General features: G+C 43.7%; 2 protein-coding genes across 3 annotated transcripts in view; both read right to left on the bottom strand.

Annotated features, from left to right (window-relative positions):
• The window catches only part of INTS4 (integrator complex subunit 4), a 33,637-nt gene extending 19,720 nt beyond the window's left edge, over window positions 1-13,917 (bottom strand). Inside the window, exons 1-12 of one of the 2 annotated variants that reach the window (XM_069883289.1) lie at window positions 13,798-13,917; window positions 12,188-12,382; window positions 11,844-11,961; window positions 10,269-10,375; window positions 9,873-10,058; window positions 8,205-8,255; window positions 7,481-7,569; window positions 7,095-7,215; window positions 6,546-6,617; window positions 5,348-5,522; window positions 2,534-2,739; window positions 421-563 (exon numbers count right to left, since the gene is read on the bottom strand). In XM_069883289.1, the coding sequence (XP_069739390.1) occupies window positions 421-563; window positions 2,534-2,739; window positions 5,348-5,522; window positions 6,546-6,617; window positions 7,095-7,215; window positions 7,481-7,569; window positions 8,205-8,255; window positions 9,873-10,058; window positions 10,269-10,375; window positions 11,844-11,961; window positions 12,188-12,382; window positions 13,798-13,851 (1,517 nt within the window). In that variant the 5' untranslated portion in view covers window positions 13,852-13,917. The remainder of the gene's footprint in view (window positions 1-420; window positions 564-2,533; window positions 2,740-5,347; window positions 5,523-6,545; window positions 6,618-7,094; window positions 7,216-7,480; window positions 7,570-8,204; window positions 8,256-9,872; window positions 10,059-10,268; window positions 10,376-11,843; window positions 11,962-12,187; window positions 12,383-13,797) is intronic. The other variant, XM_069883290.1, reaches the window with a different exon arrangement.
• A 5,281-nt stretch (window positions 13,918-19,198) lies between these two features.
• Window positions 19,199-23,457, bottom strand: KCTD14 (potassium channel tetramerization domain containing 14). Its single transcript, XM_069850024.1, has 2 exons — window positions 23,169-23,457; window positions 19,199-20,529 (listed from the first exon to the last, which is right to left on the bottom strand). The coding sequence occupies exons 1-2, from the start codon at window positions 23,292-23,294 to the stop codon at window positions 19,858-19,860; spliced, it is 798 nt and encodes a 265-aa protein (XP_069706125.1). The 5' UTR covers window positions 23,295-23,457; the 3' UTR covers window positions 19,199-19,857.
• Between the last annotated feature and the right edge of the window lie 394 nt (window positions 23,458-23,851).

Here is a 23,851-nt window from a genome sequence, read left to right as displayed (position 1 = left end):
CGCAAAACATTAGTTGCATAGAAGAAACGAAATTTTAAACTGAAGGTTGAATTAATCTTTTCTGGGGATACTTTGAATGCTACCTGTAATAGAGGGCTCTTTCATAGAATCATAGAACAACCAGGTTGGAAGAGACCCACCAGATCATTGAGTCCAACGACTCCAACTTTCTAGGAGTGGCCCTCAGTTCTGGATTCACAGTAAAAGTATGGACAAGCAAGAACAATACAGAGTTTCTACGTCAATTGTGAATAAATAAAATGCTTAGCACAGCAACTATTCCAAATATTTACAGAATAACAGGACTGCATACTTGCAATATCTGCTCCCTTCTTAGCTAGCTCAATACTTGCCTAGTGCCTCTATCACTAAAAAGAATAGAAAGATGAGTAGACACACAACGACGCTGAACACACTCACTTCCAGATGGATTCCCTGTCTGTGGGATACTTTGTTAAGTTTTTCAGCAGCTCCACCAGTGCAAGATGGATGCCTTCTTTAGTTGAGACATTGGTGCAACACAACAGCTCATGAAGTGCTTCCCGAATGTCCCTTGAAGAATCCTAAAAAAAACCAAACACAGACACCCTTGAGTGCCAAGACAGAAGACGTTTCTGTGTATGCACTCCCTATTCCTTGGCTGCATTAGTACAGGCATCAGAAAAACAGCGCACATTTCCAGTTATCACAGCCAAGCACAGACAAAGTGACAGAGCAGGCAAATGCTGCAGGATCTCCTGTTGGTCTCGTCCACCCCTGTGCCTCATTTACTGGAAAAAATGTGAACTGGTTCACCAATGACCTTCTTAAGCAGAGCAGAAATCACATTTTGATTTGCGTGATATTGTACCCTTAGGCGTAGGCAATAACAGAAAAGGATGGTGCTGGGTAACTCAGCAAAACAATCACCAGAGAGTGTTTTACCCTCTTTTAGAGAAGCCTTTCAACCTGCCCCTTAATTCCACAAGACTTTAAACCACTCAGTGGCCTCCAGAGGGTCTGTGTAAGTGTTGAGGACTTGTCAATGGCTGGACAGAATAGATTAACAGTGATCATCCATAAGATAAAAGAACCTGACTTAACTATAGGTGAACAACCAAAAAAATCCAAACCACTCTTACAAGTTCAGTCAGAAACTTCATGATTGTGTGGGATCCATAATGTACCACTTCCAAAGTGCCATTTTATTCTTCAGGCCAGGGTGATGTTGTAAAGAGGAGCTTATGCAATCTCCAAGAAGTATTTTTAGAACTGCTGTGGCTGAACTCCAGCTTAATTAATTACATTCCTTCTGCCAAAACCACCTTGCCATTCCATATCAGTGTACTATACATCGCTGCTCTCAGCATTTGTGTGGCATTGCTGGACAGAATGCGAAAATTTGACAGGATGCAAGGACTGGAAACATTTCAATGGTGGATTTTTTTTTTTTTAATTATAATTTTCTAAGTATCAACAGCTCATTCATCACTGTCTTACACAAAAGAAGAAAGAGCAGTACTCTTGCAAAGGCTCTTAAATGACAGCCAAAACACATAAATGCTCAGAGGAAAAAAGCACAACAAAGCTGCTCAGTCTTTCCTTATTTTGGTGGTAGAAGGGAGACTATGACCAGAAGAGAAGATGTACTTTAAGGACTGAAGTGAAATGAAGCTAAAATATACTAGATGAGTTGCACTGACCACTGGAAGGGCAGTACAGAGACAAAATAAGGCAGAAGAATATGAAGGCATGGAGAGGAGTACAATTCAGAAACTGAGATCAAGGACAACAGGGAAAGAAGAAGCCAAAGCCTGGTTAGAAAAGCAAGGAATAACTGGTAGAGTTATTCAGATAAAATTAAAGTGGTGGTATAAAAAAAAAGAAAGTTAACTCATCCCAAACTGTACCATATTTATACTTTCATAACAAATTTAGGCATGAAAGTTAATGTTGTTTTTCCAAATCTTTGTTTTGGTACCAGAAGAGAGACTTTACAGAAAGCAAGCAAGAACATTTCACAATCGGACAAACCCATAAAACCATTAATCATTCTCACACTTCAGGTATCCTAATACCTGATAATAATTGCAATATCATAATGTGATTTATCAAACTTGATAAGTCAGCACAGAAGCTTAAGAAAGCACCTCAGCCTAAGTAGGATGTTTTCACACCTAGATGCACAAGTCCCCGGCTTGAACAAATCTAAATCAACTACAGAAAAATCTGAGGCATCTAAAATTGATAAAATAGGTCGGTTGTTTGCTTCTTCCTGGAGAAGCCACTGTTGCCCTGGGTAAAGCAAACAGCAGGTGAAAAGACAGAAACTGTGGATTTTCATCTATTTCAAAAGCACTCCGTTGTCCTGGAGATTACAAGCTACTACACCTTTGGAGCCTTTGGGGGTGTTCAAAGAAGAGGACAAAAAAATAGCCAACAAAAAAAGGTGGACAATTTCAGCTCAGAGGAAGGGGGCAGATAAGCATTACATAATTATAACACCTCAGAGAAAACAGGAATGCTATTTTTCTCTCCTTCAAGAATTTCTTACCTCCAAGACAGCTAAAACAGTATCCAGCTGGTCTTCCCGCAGCGTGATGTTGTTGGAAATTTTTCTCATGGTGTGTATTGACTGCAATCTCACCTCCTCAATTTCATCATTAAACATGTCAACCAAAAAGTCCAGGCATTTCTCCGCAAAAGAAGGCGAGGACTGAGCCAACATACAGAGGGCTTCAACTGCAGCAATTCGAACCTCTGTTAAAAGAGAGGAAGGGAATTAACAGTTTATGCTATGTAAAAAGACATACTACCCAACAGCCAGTCTTCATATTATTCAATGACTGAGCTAAGGGAACCCTGAGGATGATCAAGACTAAACAATTGAGAAACAGATCTCCTATCTAGCAATAAATATTACGTATTTCACATGATGTTTTGCAAGTGTAGCTATAACTCTGGTATCTTAAGCAAACTGATTTAGATAACTAAACTCTGCTTGTTTTATTCTTCCTGATGTTTTAATTGCTCAAAGCATTCCCTGCATTTTTAGCTTGCTATGCAGCACTTCATGAATTGCTGAAAAGCCCTAGAACATCAGCACTTCAGCAGTAAACAGAAAGGAATTCTGCTCTGTGACTTCAGATTACTCAAAAGAAAGGAAAAATGTGCCACCTAATTATTAAAATTACACAGAATTTAAGGAAAAATAACATCAAAATGTGCCCAAACTTCATTCATGCTGTAAAACAGAGTAGAAACTTAAAAAATACCCAAATACAGCAACCTTAACTGGAGAGGATATTCTTTTCCCTACAGCCATCCTCCCTAGCTTCCATAATATTTATGTGCTGGGATCATAAAACTAAGAATTAATCTGATGTCCTGCAAACATTGTTTCAAACATACTTGTATTCTTCTTTCAAATTAGCTCATCTTGAAATATTTACTTAAACTCGTATTTAGTTTTTAGGCCTATTGTTCTTAAAAACCAAATTCAGTTCCTGATGACTGTAATTAAGTAGAAAAATGCAAACACAGTGACAGCCCTGCTTGTTCAGCAGTGAAGCTTTTGTCACAACCAAGAGTCTCCGTGGTCATTAAAACCAAGGTATTGGAAAAGCAAAACATTTTGCCGATATTGCTTTCATAAGCTGACACACTAATTTAGATTTAAATTACAACCTGGAATTCAAGAAATGAAGCAGTGTTGCAAGCAAGGAAAGAGAGCTCAGCAATATTTAAAAATGAGAGAGAGAGATCTACATTGTTCAAAGATCTGTGTATATTCCACATTTCTCCACTTTATCAATATTCCCCAGCAGGACCACAATGCCACAAGACCTACAGCACAAGAAACTGGAGAATGTGTTTCACACATCAATGGACTGAGCCGCCACCACCAATTTCTTTTTACTGCTAGAGTACAAAGAAAAAGTTGCATTTTCAAGCTACAGGGAGAGTGCAACCATTAGGAAAAGATACTTTTATCTGCAGGAGTCACGGAACAATAAACCAAATTTTACAACGCAATCTAGAGCAATTTTTTTGTTATGGTGGTTTTGTACTTTCTAATATAGCCTCATCCTTCCAGGAACATTAAAAGCAAATTCATGAATAATATTCAGAGGCTGGCATTTTCACAGTTCTACACAAATACCAGCAGTTCCTGATAGCCTTAAGGAAGATAAATCTTCACTTTACTCCACGGGAAAGTCTGGCTGGAAATGGCAGCACACAAGCTTTCCTGAGGCTGTCAGCATGGTTGACGCTATAGCCAAACCCAGGAGCTCTGGAACGTCTGTGTTTCAGACTGACATTCATAATTCATCCTGCTTAGAAGAACAGATCAGACATAATCTGCCAGAAAGAGCCCATGGCCTCCAAACCCATCATAGCAAGATCTTGAGAGATCAAAACAATAGCACCGTGGAACAGGTAAATGTGATCTTAGAACACAATTAATTTTCTTTAACAGAAGTACTGATCAATAACATCGTATAGATGTAAGCAAGATTTCACCTGAAATTTAAGTGCCTGAAAACATACAGATCAAGTCATCAGTTTCAAGAACAATGCATTCTAGCTGGCCAAGAGACTAAAAGGAGCCTGGTCTGCTTCGCCTCTTGCAAAATGTGAGCTGAATATTACCTCCTTAGGGAAGCCAGTCCCCCGAGAAAAACGGTAGCTATTTAAACCAAAATCTACCACTGGCCAAGAACAAAATGGCTAAGGATGAAATTGCATTGGAAACTCGAAGAAGAAAAATTCCATCTGTTTTTAAGCCGGTGGAGTCTGAAATATTTTGAAAGATACGTGGGCTTTTCTCCACTAGTTCTAACCTTTGTTAGGGTGGAAGTTGCTATGTTTACAAAATGAATGATTAGTGGACTCCACAGGTTCCTTCTAGTGCCGTGTTTTAAACAAGTTCTATAAGTTTCGATTTTCCTTCCTGTGGGGAAAACACCAATTTCAAACAGCAGCAACTAATGTTGATTTAGAACCACATGCAACTGTTACATTTAAGTAAAAAAAAAAAAAGCCTCAGTGGGTTTCTGCACAACCTAACCAACTGCTTCTTGCCAGATATTTTACTAACACTTTACCACTTGTAGGAAGCCTGTTTTGGTTACTCAGTGGAAGGTTTCTATCTAAAATTATATGCAACACTAGCATCCTTGAAACAAATGTCAAATCAGAGATAACAACAGAATAAAAACCTACCACTCTGAAGCTGACAGTTCCTTAAAAAATACCAAGCACAATAGCCAAGTGATTGATTTTGAACAACAACAAAAAAAAATACCCCCCAAAGCTTATTAGCACACGTCTTCCTTTAGACTTCCAATAATAAGTTAAGACTTACCATACATCTCATCTTCCAGGCCATGAACAAAAGCCCCACAGGCTCCTGATTCAATCAAGTTTACAGCACCTGTGTCAATTTCTTCCTTGGGAGCATCATCTCCCCACTTTCTGCCACTTGAAAACTCCCCAGAACTGTAGAGTTCTTTGGCTCGTTCATGCGCAGTGCGCTTTCTCTGTGCAAACAGGTTTTTCAGTTACAACCATGGTGAACTTTGAAGATGACCCAGTAAAATATTAAATGGCTGCGTTAGATTTGAAAACAGACGTAGCTAGAGGCTTAGACATTGACAGACACACACAAATGCTAAGATGCAAACAATACCTTCTCTTCTACAAATATTTCCAATTGTCAGCAACTCGTACTTTTGTGAAAGGATAGTAACTAACACATTTCAATTAACATGTTCTTAGACATCTGTTATAAGAACAGCCAAACCAGGTCAGAGCAAAGGCTCACCTGGTTAAGTATCTAATAACTGCTCTGCAAAACCAGATGCTATCACTTTGCAGTTCAGCCTGTTAAACTGCAATCAGATACTTTAATGACTACTGATACTTTACAGCATTCAGCAGTGTGTAAAATGCAACATTCATTCATCATGCTTGCTAGTCCATTTTCTTTTTACTCCCCATACTGTAAAGAATTCTGTAAATCATTTTAATAGACAATACAAAGAAGTCAACAAAAACTAGCAGATCTAGTTTCATTATTCTTTTGAAGACAGAAAAACTGAGCTTAGTATCTCGAGCAGGTTGCTCAGGGAAGGAATTTACTGAAAAGTTTTACCCACAGGGCTCAACCTCCAGCTACTAATTCCTCTAGAAATGCCTAGGTCTAGTGGTTAGATCTTGCAGGTTGTTTCCATAAGCTTGCTCTTAAAACTAGGATGCAATGTTTCCATTCACAATAAATAAAGCTTTTGGCCAAAAGGTTTTAAGAAAAAACACAAACATTTCCCCTCTGATTTGCAAAACCTGAATAGCCTAGAGCTGTTTATTACATGCTCAGCTAATGAAATCTAAAGGTAGCAATTGCTTTCATTGACTTTATTCTAAAAGAAAACTCGTCATCATCAATTAACTCTCAGCAGCCCTGAGGCAAAGACATGGTAAACAAACACATTCAACATTAACACACGTGTTGTGGGATTTTAGTACTCTACACACAGTAAAAATAAATCCAAACATTTACATACCCTCAGATCTGACATGAGCTTCTTGTCAAGGGTCTGCTCTAAGAAATGGGAGCTAACTTGTTGCATAGAACCCTAAAGAAAAAAAAATATCCAAAGAAGGAAACAGGAATATCCTAAATTACACCATATTACGCAGCATTCAATCCTGTCAACTCATTCTAATAACTTTACACAATGCTTGACACTACTGTATGTTAGAGTCTAAAGAAGTTTACTTAAGATGGTCAGGACATCTTATTCTCCCACTGAGGTTAACACAGTCTTTCTTGAATTCAGTTGGTCTACATGCCCTGGGCTGGAGAAGTAGGGGGAGGGAATTATGACAAGAAGTCGTTTTTTTTCCCTCGGATATCCAACCCTCTGCTCTCAAGGAAAGAATCACTGCAGCCTTCAGCTGAGGAACTTTTGGGTTCCCTCAAACTCTCTCATTTATTTCTTCTCAGAATTTTGGTAGAAATTTATCCATAGAGTTTTTAAACATCCACCCCCTGCTTTTAAAACACACATGAAAAGTGAAGATTAATTATTTTCAGACAGAGAGTAACTTACCAATAATTTAGCAGCTTGTACTCTAACAACCCAGGAACCATCACTAACCATATGACAAATTTTTCCAAATGCATCATCAACCAAGCGAATTTCTTCATTAGAAGAAGGAATCGGGACGATGCTAACACAAAGAAATGTAAATCAGTAATGCTGATCTTATACCATGCTCGATGGCATTAAGCAGGAAGCAGCTATAGTGAATTCCTATGGAGGTACAAGTATCAGGAACCGAAGCTTTTTCCAGATCAGTGCACTCTTATCAGGCAACAGCAATTCATACACATCAGTTTTCTAACAGCTACTGCTGGGACTTACCAGCACAAACCCCTCGGGATTAGGATGATTACTGTGACAATATTTTTACTAACTTTGTATGGAGCACATACCTTTCAGGGTAAAGTTGACTGAGGACCCAAATCAGTTGTACTGCAGCACTACGCACTTGCTCATAATCATCTGCCAACAACTTGCAGGCCTGAAAGATCCACAGTCCAACATACTTGAAACATTTTCACCTGAGCTGGCATTCTCTTCCCACAGTGCAAATAGTATCCTTACCATGAATCGGTTCAGACAGATTACAAAATTCACTCTTCCCTTCTATTCCCTTGTACTCCCAAGTTTGATTAGGTAGACTAGGCCTAATAATGTCAATCTGGCACATGCTATAAAACTCCAGAACTGCCTGTACTATGCAAGAAGAACAAAATGTGAATCTGTACTAGAACTAATTCAATACAGGCTGCGGCTGTGCAACCTTATTGATGTAATATAGGCTTAATGCGCACTCTCCAGTGAACAAAGGTATAAGACTTCAAGACCGCCAGATGACAGCAATAATTACATAACGTCTTGCCTTTCCTATGATTATCTTCCCCAACAAACAACATATTCCAATCAAAGCACAGGCTTTAACACATCTAAGCACAAGAGCCAAAACAGATTTTTATTTCCTCTGCCACAGGACAATAAAAAATAGAGGCAATCTAAGTGCAAAATACTTCATCTCTGTTGACTGCCCTCCTCCTCTCAAAACACATTGTCACACAATCTAAAATGCAAGATGTGCAAACAAGTATGGAATAAATACAAATTAACAGAAGGTTTTACCTGACTGTAAATAGCCTGATGTAATTTTAATCCTCTTTCATGAAGCTGCAGCTAAAAAAAAACCAAACAACACACCACAATAAAGTACAACTATAGGTTTAAGTGACACAGACTAAATATCCACCACTGCTCCTCTGCTTTGAGCAAAATGAGTTGCTTGCATTTCTTGATAGCTGCTACAATTAAAATATTTCATTATCATGTCCACAGGTATTTTAAATTATCATCTTGACTTCAGTATATTGTTTTTAAACGTCACAGATAAGGAAAATACTGTTTATATAAATACAGTCTGTCCATTCTTGCAACCTGCAAACAGTTGGTTAGTGTTAGCCATATTCAATCGCAATTAAAAAAGACACAGGACTCTTCAAAATAGTTAGTTTACTGCCATTCCTGATACATGGACACAAATGCAGCATTGCCAGTGAATTTTCATGCCCTGTAAATCTTTCAATTACTGAACCAGAGGAACAGCAAAACCTGTCCCATTAAACACTGTTTCTCTCTGGAATAAGGTAGTATCATCAATCTGTTTTATAAACAAAGGGATATCATCTGGTTGAATATGGTCAACAAGAAACAGTTGCTTTTCTATATCCGCATCTTCACAGCGCAACAAGCCAGTGACAAAATTACAGAAATAAACACGAACACAGTAGCAAGGAAAAATATTATCAAGAGCCCCGAAATTGGTCAGTCACCCTGAGTTCATTCAGGATGTTTCCATGCTTCAAACATCAGAAAGACAGCTGTCTCTGTGCTGCAATTATAAACTCAAGGTGATAAATCTTGCTTTGGATTTGGTTGAATGCCACCATACATGTCACTCAAATGACTTAAAAAAATGTACCATCAAAAACCAGAATGGAATGAAAATGAAGGCTGAGCGCAACCTGCAGCAGAGGGAGATCCCAGACAGATTCAAGTGCAATCTGATCTCCTCTAACACATCCTGCTTCTTTCTTTGGAATTTAATATCATTAACTCAAATACCCTTGTTGACCATCACATTAGATGGGATATTGTTATAAACTTTAAGGGCAATAGAGGAACTTCTGTTCCATATATTCACAGTCAACTCACACTGAGTAGAATTCTCAAGTGCATGGTCCTTGCTTGCATTTCTGCAAAGGTAAAAGCTTCTGAAGTGCCCCCACGCTCCAGCCCACATGAAAACCAGTACACCTCATAAACAGTCAGAGAATGCTAATGAACATGACCATGTGGCAAAACATCAATGTTATTTTAAAACAAACAAACAAAATTCCACCTGTACTTATCACACAGGTTTCCTGTCATGGGCAGTTCTCTTTTGCATGCTGGAGTACAAATGGCTTATTGTAATTCTGGCAACCAAGGCTAAATCAAGAAATATAGATTCATTGCTAGAAAAAAGAGCCTACGTACACTCAAAAAAGTCAACTAATTGAAAAGCCTCTTCAACCACAGCTCATATGACTTATTATGAATGACTAATATGCCCTTTGAGATATCACATTTCAAGACCTAGCTTATTTTACCAGGTAATTTTGATATGCTAAATGGACCTTTACTAAGTTCATTAAATAATCTCTAGCCCAAACCTCTTTGAATCGGTTTGCAGCCCCCTACCAGCTTCCTTATATAACCCCGAATAGTTTATTCCACTGTTCCAGCAACACTTACCATGGCTTTTATGGCTGCAGTCCTAACACGAGGGTCCTGGTCATTAAAATGATCTCCTATTATCTTCTGGACATCTTTGGCAGCCGGGCTTTCACCTTCTTTTGCAAGACCTTTTTCCACTGGTCCAAGACAGCCAATTAACTGAAGACACTTATTTCTTACACCATGGGAAGAATCTGTCAGATGCTGTGGAATGGAAGAGGAAAACATTTGTAACTGGATTCTTAATGTTCTTTCACCTCTCTGAAACAACAAATCATATTAAGATTCCTAGCAGCTAAAAGACATTAGCATGGTAACAGTTTGTTGAGAAAAATGAAAATAATTTAAAGATTGACTACATATCTTTTCCCATGGCAGGGATAAGAGTGTTCTGCCCCAGGGAGGCTACCTTACCTTGCAGGCTACCTCTACCAGTCTCATCCTGACAGGCAGGTTCTCTGTGAGTTTTGTTCCAATCACCAACAGGGTGTCCAACAGCTGAGCAAGGACTTGGTGAGACTCTGCAAAACAAAACAGTGAAAGGTTACATACCCCTCTACCAAGCTCTGCACCGGCTACAGAATCACTCACCCAAGTTGCAAAGCCCTTTTGAAGCCTTCTCCTTTCAAGGCCAGAACAAGCCCAGTTCTCCCAGCTTCTCCTTGCACATCACATACCCTCGACCAAATCAGTGGCTCTCTACAGAACTCACTCACGCTTACCAGAACTTGCACTGGGGATCCCAAAACTGAATGTGGTATTGCAGATGTCGTCTAACCAGTGCTGAGTAAAAGGGAATAATCTCTTCCCTTGACCTGCTGGCTACACTCCTGCTGGTACACTGCGTACTGGGCTGTATCTTCATTGCTCATTCATGTTTAGCCCACTGTTCACCCAGACCACCACAACACTCTCATCTCTAAGTTGGAGAGACAGGGGTTTGCCCCTCTGCTCTGCTCTGGTGAGATCCCACCTGGAGTACTGCATCCAGCCCTGGAGTCTTCAGTGTATGAAAGACATGGATCTATTGGAGTGTATCCAGAGGAGTCCACAAAAATTCTCAGAGGGCTGGAACACCTCTCCTGTAAGGAAAGGCTGAGAGAGTAGGAGTTCTTCAGCCTGGAGAAGGTCCAGGGATACCCCATTGCGGCCTTCCAATACTGAAAGGAGGAGAGTTTTTATGAAGGACCATAGTGTCAGGACAAGGGACAACGGTTTTACATGGAAAGACGGTGGATTTAGACTGGGCATAAAGAAGAAATTTTTTTTGCGATGAGGGTATTGAGGCACTGGAAGAGGTTGCCCAGGGAAGTCATGGATGCCCCGTCCCTGGAAGTGTTCAAGGCCAGGCTGGATGAGGCTTTGAGCAACCGTGCTAGTGGAAGGTGTCCCTGCTCATGGCAGGGGAGCTGGATCTAGACGATGTTTAAAAGTCCCTTCCAATTCAAACCATTTTTTGACTGTGATGTTAAAAGAAAATTAACCCACATCAAGTAAAGCACATACAAACTGTGAATATATCACAAAATAAAAACAGACTTTAACAAAACCACAAACAGGACAACCTAAACTTTTCTGTGTATTATAAATCCCACACTAATAAATGAACACCTTCTTGCATTAGCTTTGATGACCTGTCCACCAGTACAAGAAAAATACTTAACAGAAAGTTCTACGTAAAGCAAGACTGTCCTCCAAAACAGAGCCCTTCAGAAGCAACGACCCTCACTCAAAGGATGCAAAACCAAACTTTGTGCTCCCTTAAAACAAGGGCATACAACAGGCAGGTCTGAGAAACGTTTTGCTCTTCCTCAGAACATGGTGTTGTCTGCCAACATTCACAAGGGCAGAAAATAAATTCCCTGAGCAACAATTCCCAACCGTACACTTCACATGTAAGGGCCTTGTCATTGTCCTAAATGCTTAAAAACAACACAATTCTCACGATTCTGCCTTGACCTCAAGCACCACCTGAAAAGCGAGACTCACTCTCATTTTGAAGAGTGTTAATGGCATCATCCATAATGCAGTCTGGGGAAAATCCTGCAGTCTTCGATAACAAGCCCAGCAAGGAGGCAATCTTCAGTCTCACAGAGGCGTCGTTCTCCTGGAAGGCAATGGCAGAAACCCTCACTCATTTTCCAGTTTGAAGAGCCCAACACACTAAACACAGGAAGGACCCATATATAATTCAGCACACGGGTCTGAATTTTACTGTCAAGTACCGAGTCAGGACCAGGAGGAGCCTGTGACTTTCCATTCCACATCCAACCCCCAGAAAACAAGACCAGAAGGAGGATTCTAGAAGCAGAGCTGGCTCCCAGCTTCAGCACCTTGTAATAATGCTCCAGCAGGATCCTGACAACCCCTTCCACACTCTCCACTTCCACAGGCTTCCTGGTAAACTGGAGGAGGTACTGCAAGGCATCTGCAGGCGAGGTGGCTTTGCACAGGTCGACATGGAGAGCTGCTGACTTGCTGGGCTTGGTCAGCCGCAGCTTCTTAGTGGACAGGTCCTCATGCTGCTGCTGCGGGCAGAGAGACACAGATCAGAAACACCTAAAAAATCCTGACCCACTCCTTCTCAGAATGAAAACCGTCCCCATGTCAGTCACTGGTCTCTCAGTCAGCTGTCTTGGGAAAGAACACACCCCCAGGCCCTGGGGCAGCCCCCAGGTTAGTGAACACCTGAGGAACCTGGGACCTGATGAGACGCATCCCAGAGTCCTGAGGGAACTGGCCGATATGGTCGCCAAGCTACTCTCCATGATATTTGGAAAGTCATGGCAATCAGGAGAAGGCCCTGGTGACTGGAAGAAGGGCAACATTGTGTCTGTTTTTAAAGACAGTAACAAAACACAACCTGTCAGCCTCACCTCTGTGCCTGGGAAGATCATGGAACAGATCCTCCTACAAGACATGCTAAAGCACATGGAGGATGGGGAGGCAATTAATGGCAGCCAGCACAGCATCAGCAGGGGCAAATCTTGTATGACCAACTTAGAGGCTTTCTACAATGGGGTGACCGCAGCACTGGACATGGGTAAACAGATGGATGTGATCTATTCCTCTCTTGTGAGACCTCACCCAGTTCTGGAATCCTCAACATAAGAAGGATATGGAACTGTTGGAACGGGTCCAGAGGAGGGCTACAAAGATGATATGAGGGCTGAAGCACCTTCCATATGAGGACAGGCTGAGAGAGTTGGGCTTCTTCAGCATGGAGAACAGAAGGTTCCGAGGAGATCTTACAGCAACCTTCCAGTACATGAAAGGGGTATACAAAAAAGCTAAGGAAGAAGTGTTCACAAAGGCTTGCAGTGATATGAGGAGAGGGAATGGGTATAAACTGGAGAGGGGCAGATTTAGACTAGACATAAGGAAAAACTTCGTCATTATGGGAGCGGTGAGACACTGAAACAGGTTGCCCAGCAAGGCTGTGGCTGCCCCATCCCTGGATATGTTCAAGGTCAGGTTGCATGGTCCTTGGGCAGTCTAATCAAGTGGGAAGTGTCCCTGCCCCTGGCAGGGGTGTTGGAACTGGATGATCGTGTAGGTCCCTTCCAACCCAAACTATTCTATGATTGTATGATTTCTGGGAAACACCGCTTCTCCCCACCCCGTTTTGGGGTAAATACCATCCTTTCCAATCTCAGACAACCAGCTCAGGGCTTACACGGCTTCCCCCACAGCCCTCAGCTGCTCCCCCGGCCCGAGGAATTCGCTGCCGTTCTCCCACTCCGAGCTGAAGGGAGCCGCTTCCTTGCCCCCGGCCCTCCCCGGGTGTCTCCTACCCACCCTGAGGGGAGCCCTCCCGCCCAAAACGCGAGGCAGCCCCTTTCTCTCCAGGCAGCTCCTCCCGCTCCTCCCAGCCCCGGGGCCCCGTCCCAAGGCGCACGGCACAGCTCGGGGCTGCCGCCACCCCTCGGCGGCGCTGCCTCACCTGGACCACCTTGGTGAACTCCTCGTACACCCGCTTCTTCAGGTGCGCCGCCATGGCGCCGCGCGGCCGCCGTACGCGCCACCCGGAACAGGAACCACAGAGGCGCCCGCAGGGAGGCGGCAAAAGGGACGTCCTCTCTTCCCAGCCGGAGGCCGCTCTCTATGGTCCAACGGGCGGGGCGGGGGCCACGGGAATGAGGGGTTGACTTGGCGGCTGCGGCGTGGCCCTCTCGTTTCTCAACCCCCCTCAGCTTCCCCCTAGAATTCCCGTCACTTTCGTCAATATTTGATGTTCGACTACATGTCGAACATGTTAATGGCATGAGGTTTAACGAGGCCAAATGCCGGGTCCTGCACTTGGGGCACAACAACCCTGTGCAGTGCTACAGACTAGGAGAAGTCTGTCTAGAAAGCTGCCTGGAGGAGAGGGACCTGGGGGTGTTGGTTGACAGCAACTGAACACGAGCCAGCAGTGTGCCCAGGTGGCCAAGAAGGCCAATGGCATCTTGGCTTGTATCAGAAACGGCGTGACCAGCAGGTCCAGGGAGGTTATCCTCCCTCTGTACTCGGCACTGGTGAGACCGCTCCTCGAATCCTGTGTTCAGTTCTGGGCCCCTCACCACAAGAAGGATGTTGAGGCTCTGGAGCGAGTCCAGAGAAGAGCAACAAAGCTGGTGAGGAGGCTGGAGAACAGGCCTTATGAGGAGCGGCTGAGAGAGCTGGGGTTGTTTAGCCTGGAGAAGAGGAGGCTGAGGGGAGACCTCATTGCTCTCTATAACTACCTGAAAGAAGTTGTGGAGAGGAGGGAGCTGACCTCTTCTTACAAGTGACAGGGGACAGGACAAGAGGGAATGGCCTCAGGCTCTGCCAGGGGAGGTTCAGACTTGACATCAGGAAAAAATATTTCATGGAAAGGGTCATTGGGCACTGGAACAGGCTGCCCAAGGAGGTGGTTGAGTCACCTTCCCTGGAGTAGTTTAAAGGATGGGTGGATGAGGTGCTGAGGGGCATTGTTTAGTGATTGATGGGAATGGTTGGACTTGATGATTCACTGGGTCCTTTCCAACCTAGTGATTCTATGATTCTATGTTTTACTGTGGAAGTGGTGAGGCCCTGGCCCAGGTTACCCAGGGAAGTTGTGGATGCCTAGGCTGAGTGGCCCTGAGCAGCCTGGCGCGGGGAGCAGCCCATGGCAGAGACACGAAAACACCACAAATAAAACCTCTGAGACGCGTTCTGGGGTTTTAGAAAGTAAGCACACTTTGTTCAGGCCTGGGAAGCAGAAGGGAACGATCTCCATCAATCCTGTGCAGCGGGGCGAGCTGGGGACAGAATATATTTCCCACTTACAGGCATATGGATACATTTTCCCAGTAATCTTATCCCTATTCTGTTACTTTCCAAGGACTAATTTTAATGTAATTATGAACTTCACAACAGTCAAATCTATAATAATTTGGAGCTTTGGAGCCAGCTCTGCCTGACCTTGCATTTGAGATAAAGGTTGCAAATGGAGGTGATCGCTGAAGAGACGTTTGTTCAGCACAGATCGTGCTTCACACAAGGCATCATCTCCAAAGAATGAACAGTGTCTGGGAAAACACTGCTTAAAAAAAACAAACCAGAGGGACATACTGTTTAACTTTCAAAAAATACAATTACTTAGATGAAATTGAACTCTACTTTAGCTTAAATCAAAATATTCCACTTCCTGTAATAGAAATGACTTCTTGTATTAGCAGTGGGGTTGGAACTAGATGGTACTTAAGGTCGCTTCCAATCCAAACCATTTTATGATTCTATGATAAAGACCAAAATATACATAACATGGCTTGATGTTTCCAGGCAAGCGTGTGCTAGTCCCACATGAAAGCTTAGTGTGGCCATCAAACACATCTCCTTCCAGGAGAAGGGAAAGAGGCTCCAGCGCCCAGGAGCCCCATGACAGAACGATGTCTAGTTAGGTAACAGGAGGCACAGGCAGCAGTTACATCTGTGATGCTGTGTGGATGGAGGTAGCCAGGAGTGACCACAGTTTGGTTGCATCTTAGGTGATGGGAGCAGCCCTGAAGAGAAAGATTTGGAGGTGTTGGTGGATGAGAAGCTCAACATGACCCAGCAATGTGAGCCTGCAGCCCAGAAAGGAAAATGTATCCTGGGCTGCATCAAAAGAAGCATGGCCAGCGTGTTGAGGGAGGCGATTCTACCCCACTTCTCTGCTGAGACCTCACCTGGAGTATTGCATTCATTTCTGGAGTCCTCAGTACAGGAAAGACATGGGCTTGTTAGAGAGAGTCCAGGGGAGGTTCATAAAGATGATCAGAGGGCTGGAGCACCTCCCATATGAGGACTGGCTGAGAAAGTTGGGGTTGTTTAGCCTGGAGAAGAGAAGGCTCCAGGGAGACATTATAGCAGCCTTCCAGTACAGACAGGGCCTACAGGAAAGCTTGGGAGGGGCTTTTTATCGGGGAGTGTTGTGTTAGGTTTTAAGCTGAAAGAGGGTGGGTTTAGATTGGGCATAAAGAAGAATTTTTTTACTGTGAGGGTGGTGAGGCACTAGAACAGGTTGTCCAGAGAAGTCATGGATACCCTGTCCCTGGAAGTGTTAGAGGTCAGGCTGGATGAGGCTTCGAGCAATATGATTTAGTAGGAGGAGTCTCTGCCCATGGAAGTGCAGTTGGAACTGGATGATCTTTAAGGTCCCTTACTACCCAAACCATTCTATGATTCTGTGATTGTATGGAGGACAAGGCAATTTGGGAAGGGGTTGAAGAGTCCAAAGGAGGGCCACAGAGTTTGTCAAAGGTCTGGAGAACCTGCCCTGTGAGGAAAGATTGAAGGAGTTGAATCTCTTCTCCCTGGCGGGACCTCAGCACAGCATTTCCTGTACTTCAGGGGCATCCACGAAGAGGTTAGTGGCCCTCTTTTCACATGAAGCCACGTGGAGAAGACCAGGAGCAACAGGTGCAAATTGCACCAGGAGAGTTTTCTTTTTAATATAAGAAATAATTTTTTTTACAGTGCAAACAATTTGTTGGAACAACCTCCCCAGGGATGTGGTGGAGTTCACACCAGTGTGGGTTTTCTGGGTACGTGGTAATCTCATCCAGACTCCCTTTCCCACTAGAAGCCAGACCAGGTGATCCTTTGAGGTTCCTTCCAGCCTAGGGTATTCTGTAAGACTGTCCTTGATAAAACAACTATTAAAGTTTCTCATGACAACAGTCCTGTAGTTTTAGGAGGTTGATTGGAGGCTTTAACTACCATATAATCTTCCACTTATAGTACATACAAAGAATAACTGATCTTAAAGCCTTCTGTCTATTTGAAGGCCTCTTCGCTCTCTCTTCTTCCAGGCTAAGCACCCCCAGAAGCTTGGTTCTGATCATAGATACGACCATAGACCCTGTTTTCTAAACCATTTTGCCTTCTCATACACTTAGTTTATAAGTTCTTACCAAGGTTATAACTACAAGAGGTCTCAGAGTCACCTCATACCTACAGCAGAGCTGCCCTGAGGTTGTTGTGTGTCTTCTGATTTTCACTGGGGAAAAATCTGTGCTAGGATGAGCATATCTGAAACTAAGCTTAGTTAGGAACATTTCAGATCCAGTAACATAAAGATAAAACTTAGGTCTTTAGAATTTGGGGATTTTGCGGCGGGGAAGACATCAGTAAATGAAACATTTCCGTATCACTCAAAATGCTTTTTAAAGTTATTTATTTAACATTTCAGAGATTATTGTCCTTAACTGGAAGAAAGTGATGTTCAGAGAAATAAAGGAAATATGATCATAATCAAATCAGCCATTATGATTTTCAGAGTGTTTAAAGCCAAGCTAATGACCATCCCCAGTATAAAAAACCCCAAACTTCTGAATACTGTGATATTTAAAATACATTGTAGGACTTAAGTGGTGGTCTGTAAAGGCGAATTTGTGTGGAGGTCCAACACCACCAGTTCAAAAGCGCTTCCTTCCTATCAAATTGCAGTAGGTTTTCCCTGTTTTTCCAAAAGCTTATATATTTATAAATAGTATCATAATTACAACAAATGTTATGAAAAAAATATTAAAGTAGAATCATCAAATCATAGAATAGTTAGGGTTGGAAGGGACCCTAAAGATCACCTAGTTCCAACCCCCCTGCCATGGGCAGGGACACCCCACTAGACCAGGCTGTCCAAGGCCCTATCCAGCCTGGCCTTGAACACCTCCAGGGATGGGGCAGCCACAGCTTCCCTGGGCAACCTGTGCCAGAGCCTCACCACTATCATGGTGAAGAAAATCTTCCTAATGTCTAGTCTAAATCTGCCCTTCTCCAGTTTATACCCATTCCTCCTCATCCTATCACCACAAGCCTTTGTGAATAGTCCCTCTCCAGCTTTCTTGTAGGCCCCTTTCAGGTATGGGAAGGTTGCTATAAGATCTGCTCGGAGCCTTCTCTTCTCCAGGCTGAACAAGCCCAACTCTTTCAGCCTGTCCTCATACGGAAGGTGCTCCAGCCCTCTGATCATCTTTGTAGCCCTTCTCTGGACCCGTTCCAACAGTTCCATATCATTCTTATGTTGAGGGTTCCAGAAGTGGACACAGTACTCCAGATGAGGTCTCACAAGAGAGGAATAGAGGGGCAGAATCACCTCCCTCGACCTGCTGGCCACGCTTCTTTTGATGCAGCCCAGGATACAGTTGGCCTCCTGGGCTGCAGGCACAAGTTGCCGGCTCATGTTGAACCTGTCGTCAACCAGCACCCCCAAGTTCTTCTCTGCAGGGCAACTCTCAATCACGTCACTCCCCCATTGTGTACTGAAAACAGGGATTGCCCCAACTTAGGTGCAGGACCTTGCCCTTGGCCTTGTTGAACCTCATGAGGTTCTCACAGCCCCACTTCTCCAGCCTATCCAGGTCCCTCTGGATGACATCCCATCCTTCCAGTGTGCCAACTGCACCACTCATCCTTGGTGTCATCTGCAAACTTGCTGAGGGTGCACCCAATCTTGCTGTCAGTATCATTGATGAAGATATTGAACAGCACTGGTCCCAGTATGGACCCCTGAGGGACACCACTTGTCACAGATCTCCATCTGGACTCTGAGCCATTGATCACTACTCTCTGAATATGACCATCCAACCAGTTTCTCATGCACCGTCCTGTCCACCCATCAAATCAATATCTCTCCAATGTAGAGAAAGGAGGATATTGTGTGGGACCATGTCAAAGACTTTACAGTAGTCCAGATGGATCACATCCAATGGTTTACCCATGTCCAGTGCTGCGGTTACCCCATCATAGAAAGCCACTAAGTTGTTCATACAGGATTTGCCCCTGGTGAAGCTGTGCTGGCTGCCATTAATCACCTCCCCATCCTCCATGTGCTTTTGTAATGTGGCCTGAGAGAGGAGTCATGTCTTCAGATTATAAACTCCTCTGATCAGTGATGGTATTTTTACCTTTTGTTGGTCCTGGACCATAGCTGAGGTTCTCTTTCTTTCCTTCAGAATAAATAATAAATAACAGTAATAAATATATTGGCTAGAGAGTGGGCTGTCTATTGGAGGAACAAGAGGAGAGGGGGTGACACTGAAATCTTTCTTTTTAACCTAGGTCATGGTATAGAAAACAGTGAGAAAAAGAGCTTTTGCCTTCATGTTGGGGATCCAAATTTAATTTAAGCATGTGCTAGAGGAGCTGTCAGTGTTTCTGTGACCTGTTCCCATTTCACCGAGAGACCAACTCCACACATCCACAAGGCGTATTTGGGATTATTCATTTCTCTTGGATTGGGTGAGTTTGGCTCGATCCTCAGATCTGGTGCTCTGAACTTATAATCAACAACTCTTTAAGAGTAAAATTCCTCCTTTACCTGATGCCTTTTAAATCACACAATTATCCCCTTAAGACTAAGTAAACAGTGGTTCTTAAGTGCTCTTTAATTTGGCAGACAGCCAAAGGAGATCCTTTCTTCCCATGCCTCTGATAGTCCATGGCTTGGTCTCCACAGCCCAAGTTAATTTGTTTTAATAATTGCTTTCTTCTGTCCCTCATTGATGGTGGCACTTCGTTACCACCAAGTGAATAGGAACTTGTAGAAGTAGTCTTGAGATTTGAAGCGAAACCCTTTTTCAGCAGCATGGGGCTGAAAGGATATTTTATACCCTTTGGCTTCAACATCCATTTGAATGCAGTCCAACAGATCAAAGATACTTGGTGCTGCCTTCCAGGGGCCAAACTTCACCACAGATTTTTTGTCCATGTCCAAGCTGTTCAAAGCATCCTGACATTTGGCTGCATCCTCCTCAGTTCTGACCACACACACAATGACACTGGACCGGCGGGATGCAACTGCTTCTGCCCTTGCGATGCGGATCATCAGTTCAATGTTCTCACTGTAGCTGGGCACGTGGGCCAGAAATTGCTTCCTTGCCACAACCTCCCCAAAGATCTGTGGGGAGTCCTCTAGCTGCTTGATTAGAGGCTCAATGTTGTAGAACAATGCCTCCTTGTAGACATCTTGGATGCACTGGGTGGGCACTTGGTTACTGCGCAGGTACTCCAGGATGTATTTGAAATAGGTGCCTGGCCTGTCAATGAAGAACCTCCCTTCAGAGTCAGTCCTGAGTTTGGGCTGTCCAGTGAACATCTCGGCCAGCTTGGAGCCAGGGTGTTTCTTTAAGGTGCTCAGTGTTGTCGTGTACATCTCCCCGCCAACATTTAACTCCACGATTGGTGACAACTGCAAGTATCACAAGGGGACAAAAAGTCATGCGTGTTACCTATTTGAGGCTGTCAACAAGCAAGTGTTAAGGAAAAGGGAAAAAAGGCAATTGCAGCTGGAAATTGGGATGATAGTGTGAAGGGAGTGAGCTGCCATCTCTTGGAAATCTGATGGGAACATCCACCCCATTTATTGCTAAAAGCAGATGCAGAATGTTCACACAGCCCTCATAACCAGAGCAGCAGAGACTGGAACATTTCTAAATGGCTGCGTCTTCACCACATCTTTGGGTTGTAGGAAAATGTTGGTTTTCCAGTGGGAAAGAGGGGCAAGAAATGCTCTGGCTAGGGAAGCTGTCAGTGACTACAGGATTCAACATCAGTCTCCTAAGTCCCACACAAGCATTGTTCTTGCTGGCCCCTCTCCTTCCAGTGAGAGCAACCTGAGCTCTTAGCCTCCCCATGTGCAAAGGGACAAGGATCAAGCTCTAAGCTGTGCAACTCCATTTCTTTGACCAAAAGTGGTGTTTTCTCTTAAAAGGAGGAACTAAGGCTCTTTGAAACTTTAGAAATGGGTGGAATTGGTTTCTACTCAACTAGGGATTTAATTGTAAATACTGAACCAAGACACAAAAATTCAGCACATCAGAGATGGAGGGCTGTTTATCACAGTACTTTAAAAATATGATAGCTTTAGCTAGGAAGTAAAGGAAATAATTTATGCAACTGACGTGGATTTAAGAAGGAAGAACGTAAAGTTTGGAAATTGTTTTGCTTTTATTTTACTTCATCGTGCATTAACACTACTACCATCTGAAATGCCCCAGTGTCCAGAAAGCTGGGACTCAGTGTCCATCCTGGCCTTCCCGACAGTTCAGTGCTGAAGTGTTTTAACAGCCTCTCTTTGCCCTCGGTTATTTTTTATAGTATGCAGTAGAGGACAAGGAAAGAGAAGAAAGGAGGCAGTTATTTTCTCTCCTGCCGTCACTGCTGTAATGCAAGTCACATGCCTGGCCAGGACCACACCTGCCATTGGGAAAGTATGAGTCAATAAACAACCTTTTTTTTTTTCAGGAGCTCACCTGCTTTTCCTTGGATCCGTTCATGCAAGGAACTGCTTCAGTGCTACTAGTCACATGCCTCAAGTGAAACGTGTACTTATGTGCTGCACTGGATCCCACAGGTTCAGGCCCATGGGATGATGTGGGCTAATTGCACAGGTCACACCAAGAGAAGGGAGAGCTCCTGCTGCCCTCTCCCCTTTCCATCTTTGCACCTACCCACATGCTTCTGTAGCTCACCTCATGCCAGCTCTGCTTCTCCTTCATCTTATTGACCTGAATTGCTTCACAGAGGGTTTAACAAGCACCAGAGCCGGCGAAAAGAAGGAACAAGGAACAGACAGGCTGGAGCAGGGGCAGACCTTGCCTTTAAACAGCAGCAAGCTATCAGCTTTAGCAAGAGACAACAGAAGAGTCAGACCAAACACCCAGCTGGAATATTGCTTTGCCCTAGAGTGGGTGGCTTTGTCTTAAGGGCAATTATTTACACTTTTATGCCAAGGAGGCATAAAAAACCATTCTGTCTGAGACTATCTGGTGATTTCCACACACCGAAGAACATAGCCCAAAGCTGTTTCTTTAGTAAAGCCTCTCAGTGAAGAAATTTGCCCTTAGTCCTAGTGATAACAACAGATTTCCCCAGCAGTGTTTATTTGACAGGTGGGTCTCATGCTTTTGAGCCTTTGCTCCTTTTTCAATGGTAGGTCAAATACTTAATGCTGTTTGTTACTAATAAAAATGGGTAAGACATTCTTCAATAATATAGTAGCCTAAATAACATGTTTTCAGATATTGATTAATGGTTTTGATCTGGTTCCCTACAGACAAGGAGTACTGGCACCAGCTGATTCCCAGCTCAGCAACTAGCCAGTGAGGTGATGCTTAGGAAGTCATTCCACATAACTGTGCCCCAGTTTGTTAATCTGCAAAACAATTACCTACTTGGGTAAGCATTTTGCAAGCTATACCTAAAAGGTGTCACGCAAGGAGGGTGAATTTGTTAAAGACAGAGTGGTCTGGAGGAGAGGCTATGTGACTACAACGGAGAAACCAAACTAGTTAGCAGAAGACAGAGGGCGGAGAGGAAAAGGAAAGCATAATCCGATCATGTCCCTGATACCTGCCTAGTAGTATGCTGCTTGTCTTGAGGTTGCCAGTAATTTTCCTTAGACCTAGAAAAACTAGTGCTTCCAGCTGATGACTCTGCACATCTACAACACATGGCAGCTTTTGTGTTGTTAGAGCCTTTAAGAACTATGGAAAAGCCCAAGACTCAACAAAAGGCTTTTATTTAGGGATCTGACAAATTAAAGTACACATCAAATTAATTCCTCTTCTTGTGAAGAAAAAGAACCATTTTGGTTATTTGCTGTTCCCAGATCCTGCATGCCTGCAAGGGACATGGCCCTTCTGCAAGCAAACAGATTGGAGTCAGACACAGGCTTTTACCTAGAGTCCTCTTCTTGAGCACATATCTGGCAAGACCTGGTGTCTTCAAAATAACAGATGGTAGGAAAAAAACCCTCTAATGTAGCCCAAAGAGGATTTTCTGAGCCCACAGGAGGCAACTGTTCCTCTGAGCCCATCCCTTACTCACTGTATGCAGGCTGCCGGTGACCTGCTTCCCAAGGGGCTTGTGCTCCGGCGAAATGCTCATCTTCCCTGGGAGGTGACGGCTCAGCAGTATGGGAAAACCTGCTGCTCTGTGCTCAGGTCCTGCCATACAGGTAGGATGGCTCCCCGCTGAGTTCTGCTCCTCTTTCACTTGGTTTTTCTTTGTTGGATCATTTTTTTTCCATGCTCCCAGCCCAGTCTCTGCCCCAGAGCCTCTAGTTGGCTCCTGGCGCAGCCCCAGTACAGGTTGCAGGTGTAGGGAGAGAGGAGGGAACAGCCTGAAAGCGGAAGTATTTGCTCATTAGTTTTCTGGCAACCAGCAAGGTGCAGGGTGGACTCAGGCTGGCTGCCAGTGCACACCTCCTGTAATACTACCTGTTTGTGACTAAACACCAAATAATCCTTTCCAAAGGAGGCCAAGGACCCGGAGCACCTCCGAGGAGCCCCACAACATGCACTTGCATGAACTCAAATTGATTATATCAAAACCAGTGAAGATTTTCACAGCCTCTTGGCCTCTGTGATCTGCACAGTTTATCCCAAACCATTTCATTGTTCCCATTTCTCATACCCATCAGTGTCAGATCAGGTTGTCTATAGTCTGTCCAAGGGGATGACATTTTCTTCCTTGTCAATATAGTCTCTGGGCACGGAGTTATTTGTGCA

The sequence above is a fragment of the Phaenicophaeus curvirostris genome, chromosome 1 (assembly GCF_032191515.1).
Source record: "Phaenicophaeus curvirostris isolate KB17595 chromosome 1, BPBGC_Pcur_1.0, whole genome shotgun sequence".
In the NCBI taxonomy this organism is placed as follows: Eukaryota; Metazoa; Chordata; class Aves; order Cuculiformes; family Cuculidae; genus Phaenicophaeus; species Phaenicophaeus curvirostris.
The sequence above is the reverse complement of the archived record's forward strand: the minus strand, read 5'-3'. Positions and strand labels throughout refer to the sequence as shown.

Bases quoted from the DNA above. Each gene is read 5' to 3' on its own strand.
- KCTD14 (XM_069850024.1), bottom strand. From the start codon at position 23,294: ATGGCAGGACCTGAGCACAGAGCAGCAGGTTTTCCCATACTGCTGAGC. The intron at 20,530-23,168 runs GTGAGTAAGGGA...TGATACTTGCAG, and splicing joins TCACCGGCAGCCTGCATACA to TTGTCACCAATCGTGGAGTT.